This window comes from Bos indicus, unplaced genomic scaffold (genome assembly GCF_029378745.1).
Source record: "Bos indicus isolate NIAB-ARS_2022 breed Sahiwal x Tharparkar unplaced genomic scaffold, NIAB-ARS_B.indTharparkar_mat_pri_1.0 scaffold_64, whole genome shotgun sequence".
In the NCBI taxonomy this organism is placed as follows: domain Eukaryota; kingdom Metazoa; phylum Chordata; class Mammalia; order Artiodactyla; family Bovidae; genus Bos; species Bos indicus.
The window spans coordinates 29,700-53,834 of record NW_027223727.1 but is presented as its reverse complement, the minus strand read 5'-3'; the positions used below and the strand labels follow the sequence as shown (position 1 = coordinate 53,834).

General features: G+C 40.8%; 1 protein-coding gene across 1 annotated transcript in view; it reads left to right on the top strand.

Moving 5' to 3' along the window:
* The window catches only part of LOC139182030 (ATP-binding cassette sub-family C member 4-like), a gene marked incomplete at its 3' end in the record, with an annotated part of 75,131 nt that overhangs the window by 30,082 nt on the left and 20,914 nt on the right, over window positions 1-24,135 (top strand). The window contains exons 4-5 of the mRNA XM_070785514.1: window positions 5,973-6,052; window positions 15,574-15,724. Coding sequence (XP_070641615.1) covers window positions 5,973-6,052; window positions 15,574-15,724 — 231 coding nt within the window. The remainder of the gene's footprint in view (window positions 1-5,972; window positions 6,053-15,573; window positions 15,725-24,135) is intronic.

The following is a 24,135-nucleotide window of genomic DNA, read 5'->3' as shown; positions in this document are numbered from 1 at the left end:
AAATGAAGTGTCAGAAAAACTATGTCTTTAAATATGAGAGTTGCTTATGGCTTTTCTAAAAGCCTGTGAAGTCTTCTTCTGGGCCCCACTTGGTTTCAGGATCTCCTTGATTCTCAGCTACAAACATAAAGATTGAGGGTGGAGTCAGATGCTGACAACAGCAAAATGTATCAGCTGAAAGCATAGTGTTATAAATTTTTTAAAGAAAATAGTGGATAGGTGGGGGTTGGGTGCATTTTAGGCAACCAATATTAACCCCAAAGGACATTGCCATATTTAAAAACAATTAAATCAGACCAAAAGGGGGGAAAAGAAGAGAAAAACCCAATGAGACCATTGATGCTCAAAAGTTTAGATCTGAGTTTCAAGAAAAGATGTATTTCTGTTAGCTTTTAAGATGACAAAACTATGCAGTCCTCATGAAGAAAGGTTCTCACTAATAGTTTCTTCCTAAGTAGTAATTTGAAAATTTAACTTTACAAAAACATCTCATTTTCCCAACTAATTTTAGTATGCAGTCTTTTGTTGTACTTGTGGTAACTGTTTTAGTCAAGGCTTTTGGGTTGCTAGTGGCAGAATCTGCCCAGGTTAGTTCAAAGGAAGAGGGCTTGATGGAAAGGAAATGGGCGTCTTGCGCAGCTGGAGCAATGCTGACTTTCCTGGAGCTAGGAACTGGGGTCCTCGTGGGTATTGGAGCCACTGCCACAGGATGCATGCATGTGCCCAAGCTTCCTGGTCTCTCAACTTTGCTGGGTGCGGTGACTCTGCTCTACTTTCCTGCTTTTTCCTGGCCTTATAATTCTCAGGAGGGGAAATCAGAATGACTTGGTGGCTAGTCATGGGTTAGGATCCCCTGGTACTTTGGTCCATTAGCTGTGGTCAAAGCTCTAGCAGTTTCCTGGGAGAGGAGCAGTTATTCCAAGCCCGTCTGATAAAGTTAAAGGAGTTTAAGTGAGTGGCAGATTCCTGGGAGCTATATTTGTCATCAAGAGTCTTAGGAAAAGAAAGGGCTAAGGTTGAGATCTGGACAGAGTGGGTGGGGACTTAAGGACCTTCTTAGTGGGTGAACAGAGGAGAGAAAAGAGTATTTTATCAGAATAAGGGTACACAGTCAAGAGTGATGGGAGGTGAGACGGGCACTATCCCTAGTGAAAATAAGAGGCAGTGAATGATATTGCAGGAAATTGCCCTGAAAAGTGAGGTTCCTTGTCTCCTCTCTCTGCTGGATGGAAATCTCAGGATGGCCTGGCGGTAGCACCCACCCCATGATGAAATATTGTATGCTTAATACTATTTCATCATCCTGAGCAAGGTGGGACCTTGTCTCCTCCATCATCAGAAGCTTGGTCTACAAAGGGATTTGAATATTTCTGTTTGCTGTAGAACCCCCTTCTTGAAATACCATCTCTAAGATGAACATCCAGATGAATGAAAAGGGCTCTGTTTGCAATGGATGGGCAGTAAGGGAGACAGATGGGGTGTCTTTTTCTCTACTTCTTCTCCTTCATTTTCCAAGGCACCTCTGTTAAATCTCAGATGCTTCCCAGGATAAACTTTGGGAAGACTAGGCATGGTTATCTTTTATGTCCCCTCAAAGCTCTAAAATCCCAAAAGGATAATAAGAATAACACATGAGAGGTGGCAAGAAAACTAGAAATAACAGAAAAACTATACAAAAAAGATCTTCATGACCCAGATAACCATGATGGTGTGATCACTCACAAACATCCTGGAATGTGAAGCCAAGTGGGCCTTAGGAAGCATCACTACAAACAAAGCTAGTGGAGGTGATGGAATTCTAGTTGAGCTATTTCAAATTCTAAAAGATGATGTATGGAAAAACCAATACAATATTGTAAAGTAATTAGCCTCCAATTAAAATAAGTAAATATATATATATATAAATAATAAAAATACAAAAAATAATATATACCTCAATAAAAATATACCTTGATATTTTATGATACATAAATATTTAATTTTTGTAGCTTAACAAAGATAGAGCAAAGACCAGATGTAGGAACTTCAAAATTTTAAGTTACAGTTTGGTTATAACTAAGCTGAGACATTCTAGTTGTGGGTCAGGTGTCAGAATTCTAAAGGTGACTGAATCCAGCTTAGAGTATAGACTTGATTCTTAAAATACAATCATTATGAATTTGTATTTTGACAAGTTCAATGGCATCTTTTGTGATATTCTGTCTTATGGACAAGACAGAAAACTGTGAACCAGAGCAGTTAGGAGGACCTTGATTGGTTCTTGGATGTCATGGTCTTCAAGGGGGGTTATCTCTCTACCCCTGTTTCTCTCTGCCTTTCTCTCTTCCCTTCCCCTGATCCTCCATATCACCCCTTTCTTTCTCCTCCTTCTTGTCCCCCCTCTACTTTACATTTTTACACAAGTAATACAGTGTAGAGAAATAAGAATGGAAAGAAAAAAAATTAAAATTGTGCGTAATACATTACAGACTTGTTTCAGACTTGTTCAGGTTGTTTTCTACTAGTGACTTTATAAATATGCCACATTCAACAGATTGATGCACTTACTGACTCCTGGGGATGTAATCCCAGACATGAATTTTCTGGGTCAGAAGGGATGCACTCTTAGAATGGTTTACACATATTGTTCAATTGTTCCCAAAAATCGACCTGTGCTTACAGATGGAAGTGATCTGGCCTGTAGAATTTACTGTGGTTGTAGCTTTGTGACCGGCTATGCAGGACGAGGGGAGGTGGTGATACCACTTTACCCTAAAGTAATCAAGACTTGGGCACAAGGCATTAGCTGAGACTGGCTCTCTGAGTCTGGTCAAGAGACTGCAGACAATATAGGGCCATGCCTTATGAGGGAGCATTGAGGCACCAAGGAATAGTTGCTAGAAAGAATATGATTCATTTCATTCAAGTATTTGAAAGGCTGTCATATCAAGAGAAATTAGATTCACCTTGTGCGGCTATAAAGGCAGAATAAGTAGGGATGTTCCAGGAAGACAAGATTCAGTTTAATGTGAGAAATCCTCGAACACAGAACAGTCCAAAAATGGATTGTGTTCCCACAATTCATCTGAATTCCTCTTCCCTCTACATCCCTGGAGATCTTCCATCAGGGGCCTCATGTTATTTGGATGAAGAGTTATGGCATATATGAGAAAGGAATTCATGATAAGGATTTAATATTTCATTTGGAGACTTCTGAGAAAACTTTATTACTACAAGGCTGTGGGCTTGAAATCACAGCTGTAGTTAAAATGTGCTCAGTCGCTCAGTTGTGTCCTCCTTTTTGCGACCCCATGGACTGTAGCTCACCAAGTTCCTCTGTCCATGGGATTTTTCAGGCAAGAATACTGGAGTGGGTTGCTATTTACTCCTCCAGGGGATCTTCTCAAACCAGGGATTGAACCCCTGTCTCCTGCTTCTCCCTACACTGGCAGGCAAATTCTTTACTACTGAGCCACTTAGGAAGCCCAGTCTATCCCAAAGCCAGAGGAAATATTCTGCAAACACCATATGTTCTCTTAATGTTTCTTAGAGCAAGGAAGAAACTGTTGAACTTTCTGATCTCACATTACTTTACACTCAGCTCACTGCTGAATAAGTGCTTAGTTTTTTGATGAGCTTTGATATTAGGTTCAGTTTGTGTAGTCACCGTGTGGGGAGATGTTTTTTCTCATTGTTTCTGTTCTTCTTGTATTTTGCACTCTTTGCCAACCCTTTGTCTCTCAGACCTTAAGGTTCACATATCCGGAGAAAGATAAAGTGGTGTGTGTGTGTGTGTGTGTGTGTGTGTGTGTGTGTGAAGTCGCTCAGTCGTGTCCGACTCTTTGTGGCCCCATGGACTGTAGCCCGCCAGGCTCCTCCACCCATGGGATTCTCTAGGCAAGAATACTGGAATGGGTTGCCATTTCCTTCTCCAGGGGATCTTCCCAACTCAGGGATCGAACCTGGGTCTCGTGCATTGCAGGCAGACGCTTTATCCTCTGAGCCATGCAAAGCAGCCAATTATATCATTCTCTGCAAACTTGTCTCCATAGTTTTCAAAGCAGCTATTGGTGGACTTCTTCCCAGTGCCTCTGTAGCCATAGGGGAAAGGCTCTTCACCTAGCTGAGTGCTGAGCCTTACACACTGTTCATTTAATCTTAAAAAGTTTTCAATACTTCCTTCAACACTTTCTAAGCCAAATCATACTTGTAGTGTTTCTGAATCTTGCCAATGTTAAAAAGTTGCATTTTTCAAAGAATTACAAGCACTTAAACCACATTTTAAATATTTTTGACATATATTTTCTTTATTTAAAAATTGCTACTTTGAGAAGTATAAAAATGACCAGAGTGGTCACAACTTTTGTAAGAGTATCTGCAAAACTGCCCATCTGATTTTAATGTTCCTGAAGCACAACTGATTAAATAATAACCAGTTTCTTGCCCCTCAAAACCGCCTGGGCAATAGCAGAAAGGGCGTCACCTGCCAGCTTGGAGGGAATGCAGACTCTCTGGCTCCCCCAGCACTCCTGAGTCAGAATCTGCATTTTACCAGGTTGACCTTCCTGCAGCTCCTGGTGGACTTTCCCAGGAGACGTGTTGCTGCAGAACCTGGGGCTCAGAGTCATCATCTCACATTGGTGGTTGAGCACTTGGTAATTTATGTGGCATCATGACTGGGTTTTTTCACCTGCATGAGCCTGTTAAATCCTGAGATTTGCCCTCTAAAGCAGGCATTCCTAGAGGCTCAGAAAAGTTGTCACTGGGCCTGCAAAAGTGTCACTGAGAGACAGTTTCTGGAGTCTGTATTTCCTAAACCTGAGAAAGGAAAATTGAGACACAGGCTGTGATGGCCTGGCCAAGGGTGAAATATTCCAGCAGCTCCAGCTCCTGGCATGGGCACACCCTGTGCTTCTGCCAGCTAGATGCCCTGTGGAGGAAGCAGAGCCACATTCAGGCCACATAAATTCAGCCCTCAGCTGCTGCTCATTCATGGTCTTGCTATGGCTTGCTGTGCAGGCCTCGAGAGGAAGTCATCTCTGACAGAGGTCAGGAAGAGCAGGTCAGGTTCCCACATCTCACCTGCAGCCTGGCTTCCTGGAGTCTCAGTTATAAAAGAAATTCAGGGGTCTAGGTAACAGGAGTTGCTATACCAAAGTCGTGTGTGTCTGCACGCATGTGTGTAGCTTCAATTTCTTTAAATTTGATCATGAAAGGACTAGATATTCATTAGAAATCAATTCTAATCTTCCAGTCTTGCAGCCTTTAGGATATACTGTTTTAGTGGATTTTGAGAAGGGAAATAAAATCAATAATGATAAGTGATCTTTAGTCATTACATAATATTGCCATTTTCCTGCCTACGTCCCTCTGGTCTTCTTGGATGCTTAAGCATGAGTCTATGTTTGTCACATCGGGTACACCTGTGAAAATAATGACATTACCATGATAGTAAACTCACAACATGAAGACGACAGGAATCTACAATTTCCTGAAAGGTGAGTTGTTGGGAACCATTTTGTGGGGGAAAAAAAATTACAGAGAGATTATAATAGTGTTTATTTTAAAAGTATCACGTCAAAATTAATTTTGATAACTAAAGCAAAATTAGTGTAATGATTGGGATTAATTGAAGTATTTTGCAAGTGTTTATTCACTGACTTAGCACTTGGAATGAGTCTTAGATAGGATGGATCTAAAAGGAGAGAAGATTCTCAAATCCACCAACTCTTCTTGATGCTGCCACAAGATTCCCCCCATTCTTTTAAAAATCAGGGCTCAATTTCAACATCCCACCCACTGCTATTTGGTAGAATTTTATCTCTATTTAGATATCATCCTATTTTCTCTTTCTTTACCACTGACATCAGCTTATTTCATATGACGCTATAATAAATGCATATAGTTTAAAAATATTGTTTTAGTTTGTTCATGAATTATTTCTCTTAAAGGGCTTATCTGGGGAAGTAATTTCTTGTGTCCTGTTCTTGCAGGAAGAATTTTGAATCGTTTCTCTAAAGACATTGGCCATATGGATGACTTGCTGCCCCTGACATTTCTTGATTTCATCCAGGTAATGTAACAGTCCTGTCAGAGTTCTCACAGGAGGAGCACAGAGTCTGTTTCTCAAGGTCTTTTCACAGGGGCTGAGGGTGATCCTTTCAGCCTGGCAATGTGTCCGGTTATCTTAAGTGAAAGGTCATGTTTGTAAGAGAAAGGTGCAGTTGTGATTGGGAGGCTGAGTTAACATGAGGAACACCTGGGGCAGGAGTGTCTACACAGTCACGTCAAGGTTGGTCTGAAGCAGTGACATGCTGGGTAAGTGGTTCTCCCTCTGCCTTCCAGGTGTCTGGCATGGATTCCTTTTACTGTGAGGGCATTTAATAACAGGATCACCTCTCATGGAAAGATAGCCTAGATGAACTAAATTATGTGTCTTATGACCACAGAAAAGAGAAAGTGTTAGTTGCTCTGTCATTTCTGATTCTTTGTGACCCCATGAACTGGAGCCACTAGTTTCTTCTGTCCATGGAATTCTTCAGGCAAGAATACTAGAGTGGGTTCAGTTCAGTTCAGTTTGGTTACTCAGTCATGTCTGACTCTTTGCAACCCCATGGACTGCAGCAAGGCAGGCCTCCCTGTCCATCATCAATTCCCAGAGCTTGCTCAAGCTCATGTTTATAGCGTCACTGATGCCATCCAACCATCTCATCTGCTGTCATTCCCTTTTCTTCCTGTCTTCAATCTTTCCCAGCATCAGGGTCTTTTCCAATGAGTTAGTTCTTTGCATCAGTTAGCCAAAGTATTGGAGCTTCAGCTTCAGCATCAGTCCTTCCAATGTATATTTAAGACTGTTTTCCTTCAGGATACACTGGTTTGATCTCCTTGCAGTCCAAGGGACTCTCAAGAGTCTTCTCCAGTACCACAGTTCAAAAGCAGCAGTTCTTCGGTGCTCAGCTTTCTTTTAGCCATGCCCTTCTCCAGGGGTTCTTGTGAGCCCCCAGGGAAACCCATTACCACAGAAGACAAGTATTTGTTGCACCATTTTTTTTTTTTTTGATAAGGCCAGGTGTGGTTACTTACAAAGAAAAGGTTAATAAACGATAAGTTGAAAAGTAATAGCTGAACAAGGACAATAAAGAGCAGTTATTGAGGATACAAAATCTTTAAGCCAATAATTTGAGTAAGGGATCAAAGTCATCTCAGAAAATGTCTTTTTTGTTTGTGTAAGCATTTCTTTTCAAGTGGAAATTGCTCTGTTGTAAGGTGTCTTTAAAACAAAAAGTTAGAAATACCACAGACATACCTTCTATCCAGCCTTTGTTTTGTCTGTGAACTTGAGATTCTAAAGAATGGTGTTGGATCCTCTCAGCTCTCATCTCCTCATTTAGAATGCTTATTTGGAATGATTTTTTGTTGTGGTTTAGTTCTGTCTGCTTTTTAGTGATTCAAGCTGTGGCAACTTTCCACATGTTCATTTTGGAAGTGAAATGCATTTATCAAAAGCTACACACAGAAATGCAGCAATGAATTTCTGTGCAGTGCAATCTACAGGCAAAGGCTTCCACTGTTACCAGTGATAAGTAAGCTGAGTCTCAGAGGCAGAGTACTTTTACTGCAAAGATATATCTTTTTATTTTTTCTGTGCTGCAAACTTATTTTGTAAAGGTGGCCTGTTGGGTTCAGCTATGTTACTTATCCCCAGAAGCAGTCTTTCAGTAAAGCAGTGTCACATCTTGACAGTGATTGCTAATTTGAAAAGATTTTGTGAAAGTTCTGTTCCTTAGCTACAACAAGCTAGGCCAAGGTTGGTTTTCCAAAGCTGGCTGGCCTGCTGTGTGCTTAGCACATGGTTCATTAGCCCTTATAATAGAATCGATTGCATGTTTTTGTATGATGTATAGAAGGACAGGGATAGATACTGCCTGATTTCAGGATAAAACATTCTCAGTAATGAGGAGAGAAAACTTCAGTTTCATTGATTTCGAATCCCAGCTCCTTTGTACTTCCATTGATATCAATATACCAGTTCATTGTGCATGAAATAGAAAAGGTCAAATTGATCTTATCTTTGGAATATATTATTGAATAATCTTGTTTGGTTTAGTTAATTCAAAGGTCCACCACTTTTTTCGTTAGTCTCCCATAAATGCTCAAGAGTGTCATAACAGTAAGTCTTTACCAAGAAGAAGCAGAGCTTGAAACAGAGAATATGGAATAAGAAAATAAACATCTCAAAAAATGTTGACTTGCTGTCATATTCCTGAGGTGATCAATCTTTGGAAGGCCTAGAGCTGAGAAGAAAATACAGAGAGGACAAAAACTGTAGTAGGCATGAGGTTTATTGGCCATAGTATTTTTGAAAGTACATCTTCAAACAAAATAGACGTCAGATTCAATTATCTTTGTGGCCAGAGAAAAGCAACAGTCACTTTAGTACACGTGACATCATCACCACATCTAGAAAAAAATAACACCACTATGATACGTCCTTGGATATACGAGGCTGTTCCAGTGGTGAGCATGAATGGCCTCTAAGGGTCCAAATTCATTGGATTCTTAAGCCTTTTGGGCCTTAAATCTATGAATACACCATCTTTCCTCTCCCAATTGATGGCACCCAGAGTACACTGAAAGGTGGTAACAATGGGCTTAGAGTTTCTATTCTATTTGTCATACATAGAATGGCAAGCACTTTATATACATAATCTCATTTAATTCTCACCACCGTCCTTTTAAAGTGTTGATATATCCCAGATTTTCCTAAAATTAAGAGTGGGTGTATGGTCTTACCATCCCTGTCAATTTTTGAGAGAATGAGCCCTAATCCCTGTCTCAGATACCTCAATATTTGGCTAATGGGGATTTCTGCTCTAGGTGTAGGTTGTCATTCTCTGCAAACTAAAGAATTATTCTGACTGATGAAAATCACCATGTACTCTCAGTGACTTTATCTTAGAATTTTTGCACTTATTCATATGGAATCATAGGCTTTGGCTAGAATTCTCAAATGGTATGCTCCAAATAGATTATAAACATATTAAATAACGATTCCCCTTATTTCTTGGGGCATCAGGACTAGGGTCACTTGGTTCTGGGTCAACATGTTTCTTGTGTACACATCATTGTCTCTGTGCCGTAGTGAGACAGATTGCAGAAGCATTGCCCATGGTGAGGTGGGCCATCAGGTGGGCCTGAAATCCAATCAGATGGTGAGAATTGTGTGTGTAGCTTGGATTAGGCTCCTTGGAATTCCTAGGAATGTGGAAGGAAGAAATAAAATGGGCTTCAAGGAAGGGACGTTTATTGCACCCAAGAAATCTTCTGTTTCCTTCTTCAAGAGTGTTGACATTTTGCTTAGATACTATTGTTGCCTTCTACCAACTTCTGTAAAGGCTTTGAGAGAGCTGGCAATAAATAAAAGATGCACAAATATGTATACATATATATACACACACAAATATAGATGTAAACCCATATATTATATACATATGTTTGAATAATATAATACTTAATCCTCTGTGAGACTGTATATAGTATGATCTGTAAGTAGGAAAAAAAAATCTTAGAGAAAGTCTATTTGAATTGCTTTAGAATTTAGGGGCATGAAATCTGAAGGACTTAACTTAAGCTGGGAGCAGGAGCTTTGGAGAACAAGTTACCAGTCTATAATTGGTATTCAAGGAAAGAGCGTTGGCATAGTTCCCTTCATTTTGATCTTACCTCTGCTTCCCAGGTTATCTGCCAGGCTGGGCTAATCATTAAAGGCTTTAAATTATATAGAAAAACAGATTACTGAAACTGGTGAATATTGTCCAATCAAATAATGTGAATCTGCTAAACTGTAATTGGGGTTTTTCCTAATTGAAATTTCAGCAGATATTTTTCCCCTGACAACCACTGATAACACCCCCAGTGACTTTACTTAAGATCAGATGTGGAAGGAGCTGGAAGGACCCTTCCCCATGAATATGAAGGTTGTAAAAGGGTGGGATGCACAGTTAAACCAGTGGTTGTTAAGAAATTGTTCATATGTAGGTCTAATAGAAGAGAGAACAGACAGCCCTGTTTTTCCCCATTTATGATTAGAATTTATTCTTTCAGAATTCTATCCTCTTAGCTTTTTTTTATGTTGATACCATGACACAGATGCAGTTTTGGTTCACAAGGGTTCTTGGCCACAGAGTCACAATTCTGGACATTTCCTCCTCCTTCCAGACTCCTCTACCTGCAGTGGTGGGTCTGGAATTCCATGACTGCAAACTGTTCCTGGCTTTCTCCATGACCTATAATACCTTAGGAAAACTTAGGACACCACGTGGCCTTCCAACTTCATGTCCTATCTGTAAATAGAAACAATAGTACTTACTTTGCTCATTCACAAGGTAGTTGTGAGGATCCTCTGAGAAAGCTGATCAGGAAGAGCTGTTACCGGGGTCCAGCCCCAGTTGGATCCAGGGATTCCCTCGGGAGGACGGCATTGGCGTAAAGGATAGCACAGCAGAGAGATCAGAGGCTTGATATGACTGGTTTACATGGGAAACTAATAAAGTTCGTGACACCGAACTTGCTAGGACTATGGAGGCCGCAGGCACTCTCTTGAATCGCGGAAGGTGCCCCCTCTTAGGCACCTTCTTGAGTGGGTCTTAGAAACCCAGGCAAATAAGTAGTCTCAAAGAGCCCCCACGCTCCAGTCATTCATCCTGAAGGAAGAACAGAGAAGAAAAGGAAGGAAAAGGAAGCAAGAATGACACGGTGAGACCAAGCCTGATGAGCAAGGCCCACACTTTATTTTCCAAAGTAGTTTTTATACCTTAAGTTGTGCATAGAGGATAATGGGGGGGTGGGGGGGGGGTGGGTAGAGTCATGCAAGGTCAGCAGTCCTTGATCCTTATCGAAGCCAGGCTTTCTTTCTGCAAACTTATCATATGCAAAAGCTTTAGGTGATTTGCATCATCTTCTGGCCAGGAGGCCTGTTAGCATTTTATGACCCTTTCTTCAGAAAACTTATTTTTCTCTAAAGGTGATTATTCTAAAGACAGGCGCCACCCTCTGAAAGCATTAGATAAAGTTGCATTCCTATAGGGCAAAAGTGTGGTGGGCTATAACAAGAAAAGAATTAACTCAAGGGTCCAAGGTTATAAACATTAAAGCTATTACTTACATTTCTATATACCAACTATATTAATCAGTACACTCCCAGGGACATAGTAGGTAAGGGATATGGAAACTTGGCAGCAAGCATTAGCTCAACAAAGAAATCCTGTACTAATTCTATTCTAACAATTTTAACTCTCTGAGAAGATCTGCGTTGTTAGAATATCTTAAGCTTCCCGTACCTCTCATGGTTGGGAGACTGTGAACAATCACATGCATAGCTGCAGGAATCTGAACAAACCTGTCAGGCAAGCTAGAAAGTCATCAGAGGGGTTTGAATTGAAACACTCCTATTATGCCCAGGAGACTTATTAACTAGAGCTCTAAGCTAATTTTCTTCAGAGAAAGGTGGTCAGGGATAGCCCCCCGTTAATGTCAGAGGAGTTGGTAAAAGTCATAAAATAGTAAAACAGACAGATTCTGGTTTTGGAGTAGACGCTCAGGCAGATCCAGGGGGGCCCTTGAGCCCTGACTCGCCTTGCCTATCAGGGCTCTCCCGCATGACCTTGTCATGGGTGGGAACTCCCGTGCTGGCTCCCAGCAAGCTGTGAAATGATAAAACACAAATCTCTGTGATACAGGCATTATCTACCAACCCATCCCTTAGAGATGCATCAGGGCCAGGGACCTTGGGTGACAAGTTGGCGAGGCCCTGGGCTGGTGAGCACAGGATTCAGGTGCTGGTGCTGAGAGGACCCAGAACAACCAGTGTTAACTCAGACAAGCATCTCAACCTTCTTATCCCAGCTTCTTTTTGGTCAAAATTTCTATCAACTGTGATTCTGACAGAATGTGGTTCACTGGAGAAGGGAATGGCAAACCATTTCGGTATTCTTGCCTTGAGAACCCCATGAACAGTATGAAAGTACAAAAAGGTAGGACACTGAAAGATGAACTCCCTAGATCAGTAGGTGCCCAATATGCTACTGGAGATTAGTGGAGAAATAACTCCAAAAAGAATGAAGGGATGGAGCCAAAGCAAAAACAACACCCAACTGAGGATGAGACTGGAGATAGAAGCAGGGTTTGATGCTGTAAAGAGCAATATTACAGAGGAACCTGGATTGTTATGTCCATGAATCAAGGCAAATTGGAAGTGGTCAAGCAGGAGATGATAAGAGTGCACATATACATTCTATGAATCAGCGAAATAAGATGGGCTGGAATGGGTGAATTTAACTCAGATGACCATTGGATCTACTACTGTGGGCAGGAATCCCTTAAAAGAAATGGAGTAGCCATCGTGGTCAACAAAAGAGTCCAAAATGCAGTACTTGGATGCAATCTCAAAAACGACAGAATGATCTCTTTTCGTTTCCAAGGCAAACCATTCAATATCATGGTAATCCAAGTCTATGCCCCAACCAGTAATGCTGAAGAAGCTTAAGTTGAACAGTTCTATGAAGACCTCTAAGACCTATTAGAACTAACACCCAAAAAAGATGTCCTTTTCATTGTAGGGGACTGGAATGCAAAAGTAGGAAGTCAAGAAACACCTGGAGTAACAGGTAAATTGGCCTTGGAGTACAGAATGAAGCAGGGCAAAGGCTAATAGAGTTCTGCCAAGAGAATGTACTGGTCATAGCATACACCCTCTTCCAACAACACAAGAGAAGATTCTACACATGGACATCACCAGATGGTCAACACCAAAATTAGATTGATTATATTCTTTGCAGCCAAAATGGAGAAGCTCTACACAGTCAGCAAAAACAAGACTGGGAGCTGCCTGTGGCTCAGATCTTATTGCCAAATTCAGACTGACATTGAAGAAAGTGAGGAAAACCACTAGACCATTCAGATATGACCTAAATCAAATCCTTTATGACTATATAGTGGAAGTGAGAAATAGATTAAAGGGACTAGATCTGATAGAGTGCCTGATGAACTATGGACGGAGGTTCATGACATTGTACAGGAGACAGGGATCAAGATAATCCCCAGGAAAAAGAAATGCAAAAAAGCAAAATGGCTGTCTGAGGAGACCTTATAAATAGCTGTGAAAAGAAGGGAAGCTAAAAGCAAAGGAGAAAAAGAAAGATATACACATTTGAATGTGGAGTTCCAAAGAATACCAAGGAGAGATAAGAAAACCTTCCCCAGTGATCAGTGTAAAGAAATAGAGAGAAAAAATAGAATGGGAAAGACTAGAGATCTCTTCAAGAAAATTAGAGATACCAAGGGAACATTTCATGCAAAGATGGGCTCGATAAAGGACAGAAATGGTATGGACCTAACAGAAGCAGTAGATATTAAGAAGAGGTGGCAAGAATACACAGAAGAACTGTACAAAGAAGATCTTCATGACCCAGATAATCACGATGGTGTGATCACTCACCTAGAGCCAGACATCCTGGAATGTGAAGTCAAGTGGGCCTTAGGAAGCATGACTACAAACAAAGCTAGTGGAGGTGATGGAATTACAGTTGAGCTATTTCAAATCGTGAAAGATGATACTGTGAAAGTGCTGCACTCGATATGCCAGCAAATTTGGAAAACTCAGCAGTGGCCACAGGACTGGAAAATGTCAGTTTTCATTCCCATCCCAAAGGAAGGCAATGTCAAAGAATGGTCAAACTACCACACAATTGCACTCATCTCACATGCTAGCAAAGTAATGCTCAAAATTCTCCAAGCCAGGCTTCAACAATACATGAACCATAAACTTTCAGATGTTCAACCTGGATTTAGAAAAGGCAGAGGAACCAGAGATCAAATTGCCAACATCTGTTGGATCATCATAAAAGCAAGAGAGTTCTAGAAAAACATCTACTTCTTCTTTATTGACTATGCCAAAGCCTTTCACTGTGTGGATCACAACAAACTGGAACATTCTTCAAGAGATGGGAATACCAGACCACCTGAACTTCCTCCTGAGAACTGTGTATGTAGGTCAGGAAGCAACAGTTAGGACTGGACATGGAACAACAGACTGGTTCCAAATCGGGAAAGGAGTATGTCAAGGCTGTATATTGTCACCCTGCTTATTTAACTTACATGCAGAGTACATAATGTGAAATGCTAGGCTGGATGAAGCACGAGCTGGAATCAAGATTGCCAGGAGCAATATCAAGAACCGGAGATATGCAGATGACCCCACCCTTATGGCAGAAAATGAAGAAGAACTAAAGAACTTCTTGATGACATTGAAAAAGAAGAGTTAAAAAGTTGGCTTAAAGCTCAACATTCAGAAAACTAAGATCATGGCATCCAGTCCCATCTTTACTTCATGGCCGGTAGATGGGGAAACAATGGAAACAGTGACAGGCTTTATTTTCTTGGGCTCCAAAGTCACTGCAGATGGTGACTGTGGCCATGAAATTGAAAGATGTTTGCTCCTTGGAAGAAAAGCTATGCCCCACCTAGACAGCATATTAAAAAGCAGATACATTACTTTGCTGACCAAGGTCCATCTAGTCAAAGCTATTGTTTTTCCAGTAGTTAGGTATGGATGTGAGAATTGGACTCTAAACAAAGCTGAGCTTGGAGAATACTCTTGAGAGTCCTTTGGACTGCAAGGAGACCAAACCAGTCAATCCTAAATGAAATCAGTCCTGAATATGCATTGGAAGGACTGATGCTAAAGCTCCAATACTTTGGCCACCTGATGCAAAGAACTGATTCATTGGAAAAAGACCCTGATGCTGGGAAATATTGAAGGCAGAAGGAGAAGGGGATGATAGGGGATGAGATAGTAGGATGGCATCACCGACTCGATGGGCATGAGTTTGAGCAAGCTCCAGGAGTTGGTGAACGATATGGGAGCCTGGCATGCTGTAGTCCATGGGGTCACAAAGAGTCAGACATGACTGAGCGACTGAACTGAACTGAACTGAATACTTAAGTCTAATGATAGAAGGATGGCTGTATGTTGGGGGTTTAAATGTGTTGTAATGGCACATGACATGGGCTTCCCAGCTCCATGACTTAGTCTCCATCAAGTTGCTTCTTCTCACCCTGTGCCTCACTCCTCCATTTCTAAACTTAGAAAATACTATTACTGAATATTTTACACTGAATTTGTAATTAACCACTTCTTTATCCCTACATGCATAGCTAAGGTGTCTGGATTCCTTATCTGTGATACCTGCTCACTCATCTTTTTAGTAACACCTGATGACTCCTGATAGTTTGGGATTCAACTTCTACTCTCTGAACCTCATATATTCTAATCTGTTGAAACTAGTCATGCCTGCCTCAAAGGACTACTGAGTGTATCAGAAGAGCTGATACCTAGAAAGTTCTTATCAAAGTGTTGGTGCATGCAACAAATATCATGAGGGCCAACTATAATTTTATTTCTTTGGAAGGGAAAGCATTCCCTGCTGTTCGAACAAGTTTTTCAAGGAAAGGAGTTTAATCTTAAGAGCAAATCATTAAAGTTTATCTTTGGAAAGTATCCTTGACATGCAGGCCTCTGTATTTTTGCTATTTCAGACATCTCTACTTGTGATTGGTGTGGTGGGTGTGATGGTGGCTGCAATTCCTTGGATTGCTATACCTGTGATTCCCCTTGGCATCCTTTTCTTTGTTCTTTGGCGATATTTCTTAGAGACATCACGAGATGTGAAACGCCTGGAATGTACAAGTGAGTACCTGGGCTCTCAGTTTGGGATGACAGTGCGTGCTGGCTTCCATTTGTACGGCAATTAACCAGACCCCTGAAATTCCTTAGACTGTTCTGTGGAATTTCTTACTGTTAACATTAGGTGATTGAAAGTTATGGCCCCTGAGAGTAGGTTTGGCCCTTAAGGTAAATGGAGCTGATGGTGGGTCATCTGCACTTTGCATTTTAGCCCAAGGAGGACAGGTGTGAGCACCATGAGGACAGGGACCATTTCTGTCTTGTTCACGACACACTTCCTTACACAAGAGTATCCACCCTGTGAATACTGTTCTTGAAAGTATTTCATCATGTTGGAACTAATATAGAGGATTTTTCTTCTCCTGAAGTTACCAGACCTGACAAAGAAAGGAAAAGATTAGGAGACCTCAGGAAATACGTGTCAGAAGTGATACATTTGAAAAATACATTGTTTAACACATTCAAGTAAATTGTAATTGTTAAATGTATTGAAAAGATGTGTGTTAGTCATCAGTTATGTCGACTCTCTTTGTGACCCCATGGACTGTAGCCCACCAGGCTCCTCAGTCCATGGATTCTCCAGGCAAGAATACTGGAGTGGGTAGCCATTCCATTCTCCAGAGGATCTTCCTGACCCAGGTGTTGAACCCAGGTCTCCTGCATTGCTGGTGGATTCTTTAATGTCTGAGCCACCAGGGAAGTTCTATTGAAAAGATAAGCCCTGTTAGTTTCAGGTTTGTTCTTTATCATTACCAGTATTTGGGTGATACCACACTGTTTGTATACCCCTTTCTCAAAACTATTTATATAAATGATGCTGAAAATAATCCCCTATGAGAACACAGGATGGGGATCTGTTCAGTATGCATTTAGTTGATTACTCCATACACCTTCCTAGTTTTAGAATAATGGGGAACAGGGACTTCCCTGGAGGTCCTGTGGTTAAGACTCTGTGCTTCCACTGTGGGAGCCACTACTTCAGTCCCTGGTTGTGGAACTAGATCCTGCAAGGTCTTGGTTTTGGCTGCAAGGTGCAGCCAAAAAACAAAATAATGGGGAACACATTTTATGATTAATTATTCTATTCTACAGGTAATCACAGATGATGAAAGAATTGAATTTATGTCATTCTTAATGCATACATTTCATCAATATTAATAAATAATTAAGAAAATACATTGTTACATATTTTTTAAGTTATAAAAACAATAGCTAAAAAGTAAGGAGAGAATATGTTTGTAGCAGAGACCTCAAACATGAATAATTATTGCAAATTCATACCAACTTTACTTTCTAGAAACCAAGCCAAGAACAGAAGCATATTGAATCCTATGATTCTCTGTACTTACTAAATGGAAAAAAGTCTCAGTTAATCCAGTCAAAGGAGTTTCGTGTGTGTGTGTGTGTGTGTGTGTGGCAATTGTGTGTTTTGTTTTTAATAGTAAACACTTGAGGTACTTATCTTTATTTGTGAAAAGGATAGTGATCATCAATTTCATAAAATCTATAAAAGAAACTTTCATTCATCAAGAGAAGCAGGTGACCTCCCATGAGGTCTGGTCTTGTGAGGTGTTTGGATGGAGGGAGAGCAGTAGAGTCCAGGTGTGTGTGACATTCTGCTGATGACTTGGTAGGATGGTAGGACCTGGGGAGGCAGAAGAGGAAGCGATGAGCTCCATCCAATCTTCTGTGTAGTCAAGGTTTCAGATGTTTTATACTTTGAGGCCACCCATGAAAGGAAGTCCATTCAACAATTTTGTTGCAAAGCAGGTCTATGGTACGTTCAAAGAGGGTTTATTCCAGAAAAAATGTTTGACAGAAATTTTTTCCGGGGACAAGGGCCATCACCCATTCATATGAAAGTGGAGAGAAGAATTTCTCCTGAGGCTTTTATCAAGAAGCAGTACAGAATTTTCTCAATATTTGATCTGGAGAGTCTGAGGACTTTGGCACCATCACTGTGGAATATTTGGATTTTTTGCACCTAGTAGGCTGCAGTAAGTTAGACAATGAATTTAATCCAGGTACTCCTCCTGCACACCCCAGATAACCACATGTGATGGCCAGTTGATTAGAACTGTTTATGTTTTCTCTCTAGCTGCTGGTGGTGGTAGTGTTCGGTCCCTAATTCAAGTCCAAGACCTCATGGTCTGCAACACACCAAGCTTCTCCGTCCTTCATTACCTCCCAGAGTTTGCTCAAACCCATGTTGGCTGAGTTGGTGATGCCATCCAACTATCTCATCCTCTGTCATCTACTTCTCCTCCTGCCGTCAATCTTTCCCATCATCACGATCTTTTCCAATGAGTCAGCTCTTCACATCAGGCAGTCAAAGTAGTGCAGCTTAAGCTTGAGCATCAGTTCTCCAATGACTATTTAGGGTTGATTTCTTTTAGGATTGACTGGTTTGATCTCCTTGCACTCCAAGGGACTTTCAAGAGTATTCTCCAACACCACAGTTCAAAAATATCAGTTCTTCTGTGTTAAGCTTTCTTTATGGTCCTACTCTCACATCTATATACGACTACTAGAAAAACCATCAGTTCAGTTCAGTTCAGTCCTGTCTGACTCTTTGCAACTCTATGGACAGCAGCACGCCAGGCCTCCCTGTCCATGACCAACTCCTGGAGTTTACTCAAACTCATGTCCACTGAGTCGGTGATGCCATCCAACCATCTCATCCTCTGTTATCCCCTTCTCCTCCCACCTTCAATCTTTCCCAGCATCAGGGTCTTTTCCAATGAGTCAGTTCTTGGCATCAGGTAGCCAAAGTATTGGAGTTTCACCTTCAGCATCGGTCCTTCCAATGAATATTCAGGACTGATTTCCTTTAGGATGGACTGGTTGGATCTCTGTGCAGTCCAAGGGGCTCTCAAGAGTTTCCTCCAACACCACAGTTCAAAAGCATCAATTCTTCTGCACTCAGCTTTCTTTATAGTCCAATACTCACATCCATACATGACTACAGGAAAAAATATAGCTTTGACTAGATGGACCTTTGTTGGCAAAGTAATGTCTCTGCTTTTTAATATGCTGTCTAGTTTGGTCATAGCTTTTCTTCCAAAGAGCAAGCATCTTTTAATTTCCTGGCTGCAGTCACAATCTGCAGTGATTTTGGAGCCCAAGAAATTAATGTCTCTCACTGTTTCCATTGTTTCCCCAAACCATGAAGTTATGGGACTGGATGCCATGGTCTTTGTTTTCTGAATGTTGAGCTTTAAGCCAACTTTTTCACTCTCCTCTTTCACTTTCATCAAGAGGATCTTTAGTTCTTTGCTTTCTGCCATAAGGGTGATGTCATCTGTATATCTCAGGTTCTTGATATTTCTCCTGGCAATCTTGATTCCAGCTTGTGCTTCCTTTAGCCCAGCATTTCTCATGATGTACTCTACATGTAAGTTAAATAAGCAGGGTGACAATATACAGCCTTGATGTACTCCTTTCCCGATTTGGAACCAGTCTGTTGTTTCATGTCCAGTTCTAATTGTTGCTTCTGCACCTGTATACAGATTTCTCAGGAGGCAGGTAACGTGGTCTGGTATTCCCATCTCTTGAAGAATTTTCCACAGTTTTTTGTGATCTACACAGTCAAAGGCTTTGGCATAGTCAATAAAGCAGAAATAGATATTTTTCTGGAACTCTGATGATCCAATCGATGTTGATGATCCAATGATGATCCAATGGGCGTTGGCAATTTGATCTCTGGTTCCTCTGCCTTTTCTAAATCCAGCTTAAACATCTGGAAGTTCATGGTTCATGTACTGTTGAAGCCTGGCTTGGAGAATTTTGAGCATTACTTTGCCAGCATGTGAGATGAGTCCAGTTTTGTGGTAGCATTCTTTGGCATTGCCTTTCTTTGGGATGGGAATGAAAAGTGATCTTTTCGAGTCCTGTGGCCACTGCTGAGTTTTCCAAATTTGCTGGCATATTGAGTGCAGCACTTACACAGCATCCTCTTTTAGGATTTGAAATAGGTCAGCTGGAATTCCATCACCTCCACTAGCTTTATTGGTCGTGGTGCTTCCTAAGGCCCATTTGATTTCACATTCCAGGATGTCTGGCTCTAGGTGAGTGTGATCACACTATCGTGGTTATCTGGATCATAAAGATCTTTTTTGTATAGCTCTTCTGTGTTTTCTTGCCACCTTGTCTTAGTATCTTCTGCTTCTGTTAGGTCCATACCATTTGTGTCCTTTATTGTGTCCATCTTTGCATGAAATATTCCCTTGGTATCTCTAATTTTCTTGAAGAGATCTCTAGTCTTTCACAGTCTATTGTTTTCATCTATTTCTTTGCATCGATCACTGAGGAAGGTTCTCTTATCTCTCCTTGCTATTCTTTGGTACTCTACATTCAAATGGGTATATCTTTCCGTTTCTCCTTTGCCTTTTGCTTAACTTCTTTTCATAGCTGTTTGAAAAACCTCCTCAGACAACCATTTTGCCTCTTTGAACTTCTTTTTCCTGGGGATGGTCTTAATCCCTGCCTCCTGTACAATGTCAGGAACCTCTGCCCATAGTTCTTCAGGCATTCTGTCTATCTGATCTAATCCCTTGAATCTATTTCTCACTTCCACTGTATAATCATAAGGGATTTGATTTGCATCATACCTGAATGGTCTAGTTTTCCCTATTTTCTTGAATTTAAGTCTGAATTTGGCAATAAGGCATTCATGATCTGAGCCACAGTCTGCTCCTGGTCTTTTTTCTGCTGACTCTATAGAGCTTCTCCAACTTTGGCTGCAAAGCATATAATCAATATGCCTTCAGTGTTGGCCATCTGGTGATGTCAATGTGTAGAGTCTTCTCTTGTGGTGTTTGAAGAGGTTATTTGCTATTACCAGTGTGTTCTTTTGGCAAAACTCTATTAGGCTTTCCCCTGCTTCATTTTGTACTCCAAGGCCAAATTTGGCTGTTACTCCATGTGTTTCTTGACTTCCTACTTCTGCACTCCAGTCCCCTATAATGAAAAGGACATCTTTTTTTGGGTATTAGTTCTATAAGGTCTTGTAGGTCTTCATAGAACGATTGAACTTCAGCTTCTTCAGCATTGCTGGTTGGGGTATAGACTTGGATTACTGTGATATTGAATGGTTTGCCTTGGAAATGAACAGAAATCATTCTGTCATTTTTGAGATTGCATCCAAGTACTGCATTCAGACTCTTGAATGTGATGGCTACTCCATTTCTTCTAAGGGATTCTTGCCCACAGTAGTAAATATAATGGTCATCTGAGTTAAATTTATCCATTCCAGTCTATTTTTGTTCACTTATTCATTTCGATGTTCACTCATTCATTTCGATGTTCACTCATTCATTTCGATGTTTACTCTTGCCGTCTCCTGTTTGACCACTTCCAATTTACCTTGATTCATGGACATAACATTCCAGATTCCTATGCAATATTGCTCTTTGCATCAGCAGTCACATCCACAACTGGGTGTTGTTTTTGCTTTGGCTCTGTCTCTTCATTCTTTCTGGAGTTATATCTCCACTGATCTCTAGTAGCATATTGGGCACCTACTGACCTGGGAAGTTCATCTTGCAGTGTCCTATCTTTTTGCCTTTTCATACTGTTCATGGGGTTCTCAAGGCAAGAATACTCGGTGGTTTTCCATTCCCTTCTCCAGTGGACCACGTTTAGTCAGAATTCTCCACCATGACCTGTTTGTCTTGGGTGGCCCTACACAGCATGGCTCATAGTTTCATTGAGTTAAACAAGGCCGTGGTCCATGTGATCAGGTTTGTTCATTTTCTGTGACTGTGGTTTTCAGTCTGTCTGCCTTCTGATGGAGAAGGATAAGAGGCTTATGGAAGCTTCTTGATGGGAGAAACTGACTGAGAGGGAAACTGGGTCTTGTTCTGAGAAAACCCTAGCTTGACTAGACAGACATTTGCCTGCCAAATATTCCACTCTCCTCTTTCACCTTCATCAAGAGGCTCTTTCATTCCTCTTCACTTTCTGCCATAAGCGTGGTGGTATCTGCATATCTGAGTTTGATATTTCTCCCAGCAATCTTGATTCCAGTATGTGCTTCATTCAGTCTGACATTTTGCATGATGTACTCTGCATAGAAGTTAAATTAGTAGGGTGACAATATACAGCCTTGACATACTCTTTTCCCAGTTTGGAAGCAGTCTATTGTTTCATGTCTGGTTCTAACTGTTCCTTCTTGACCTGAGTACAGGTTTCTTAGGAGGTAGGTAAGGTGGTGTGGTATTCCCATCTCTTGAAGAAATTTCAGTTTATTGTGATCCACACAAAGGCTTGAGCATAGTCAATGAAGCAGAAATAGGTGTATTTCTGTAATTCTCTTGCTTTTACTATGATATGATGAATGTTGGCAATTTGATCTCTGGTTCCTCTGTCATTTCTAAATCAAGCTTATACATATGAAAGTTCTTGGTTCACATAGTGTTGAAGCCTGCCTTGAAGGGTTTTGAGCATTACCCTGCTAGCATGTGAAATGAGTGCTACTGTGTGGTAGTTAGGACATTCTTTGCCATTGCCCTTCTTTGGGATTGGAATGAAAACTGACCTTTTCCAGTCCTGTGGTCACTACTGAGTTTTCCAAATTTGCTGGCATCTTGAATGCAGCACTTTAACAGCATCATCTTTTAGGATTTGAAATAGCTCAACTGGAATTCTATTACCTGCACAAGGTTTGTTTGTAGTGATGTTTCCTAAGGCCCACTTGACTTCACATTCCAGGATGTCTGGCTCTAGGTTTTTTTATCCCACCATAGTGGTTATCCAAGTCATTAAGATATTTTTGTATAGTTCTTCTTGTATTCTTTCCCCCTCTTCCTATTATCTTCTGCTTCTGTTAGGTTCATTCTATTTCTGTCCTTTATTGCACCCATCTTTACATGAACTGTTCTTTTGTTATATCTAATTTTCTTGAAGAAATCTCTAGTCTTTCTTATCTGTTGTTTTCCTCTATTTCTTTGCATTGATCACTGAGGAAGGCTTTCTTATCTCACCTTGATATTCTTTAGAACTCTGCATTGAAATGAGTATATCTTTCCTTTTCTCCTTTGCCTTTAAAGTCTCTTATTTTCTCAGATATTTGTAAGGCCTCCTCAGACAACGACTTTGCCTTTTCACATCTCTTTTTCTCAGGGATGGTTTTGATCACCGCCTCCTGTACAATGTCATGAACCTCTGTCCATAGTTCTTCAGGCATTCTGTCTACCAGATCTAATCCCTTGAATCTATTTGTTACTTCTACTGTATAATCATAAGGGATTTGACTTAGGTTGATTTAGGTTATACCTGAATGGTCTAGTGGTTTTCTATACTTTTTTCAATTTAAGTGTGATTTTTGCAATAAGGAGTTCATGATCTGAGCCACAGTCAACTCCCGGTCCTGTTTTTGCTCACTGTATAGAGCTTCTGCATCTTTGGCTGCCAAGAATATAATCAATCTTATTTCAGTACTGACCATCTGGTGATGTCCACGTGTAGAGTCTTCTCTTGTGTTGGTGGAAGAGGTTGTTTTCTATGACCAGTGTGTTCTCTTGGCAAAACTCTGTTAGCCTTTGCTCTGCTTCGTCTTGTAATCCAAGGTCAAACTGTTACTCCAGGTATCTCTTGACTTCCTACTTTTGCATTCTAGTCCCCTATGATGAAAATGACTGTGTGTGTGTGTGTGTGTGTGTGTGTGTGTGTGTGTATTAATTCTAGCATGTCTTATAGGTCTTCATAGAGCCATTCAACTTCAGCTTCCTTGGCATTAGTGGTTGGGGCTTAGGTTTGGATTATCGTGATATTGTATGCTTTGCTTTGGAAATGTATGGAGATCATTCTCTAATTTTTGAGATTGCATCCAAGCACTGCATATTGGACTCTTGTTGACTATGAGCGCTACTCCATTTCTTCTAATGGATTCTTTCCCACAGTAGTAGATATAATGGTCATCTGAATTAAATTCTCCCATTCCCATCCATTTTAGTTCATTGATTCCAAAAATGCCAATGTTCACTCTTGCCATCCAGCACCTATTTGACCACTTCCAATTTACCTTGATTAATGGGCCCAACATTCCAGGTTCCTATGAAGTATTGTTCTTTACATCATTGGACTTTTTTTCGCCACCAGACACGTCTACAACTAGGCATTGTCTCTGCTTTTGCTTAGCCTCTTCATTCCTTCTGGAGATATTTCTCTGTTCTTCTCCAGTTGCATATTGGACACCTACGAACCTGGGGAGGTAGGTCTGTGCTGTAAATAATAACACTGCTGCTTCCTTTAAATAGTAACTGATAGTGTATTTTAGGGCTTCCCAGGTGTCTCATTGATAAAGAATCCACCTTTCAATGTAGGAGACACAGGAAACAGGTTCAATTCCTGGGTTGTGAAGATCCCCTGAAGGAGAACATGGCAATCCACTCCAGTATTATTGCCTGGATAAT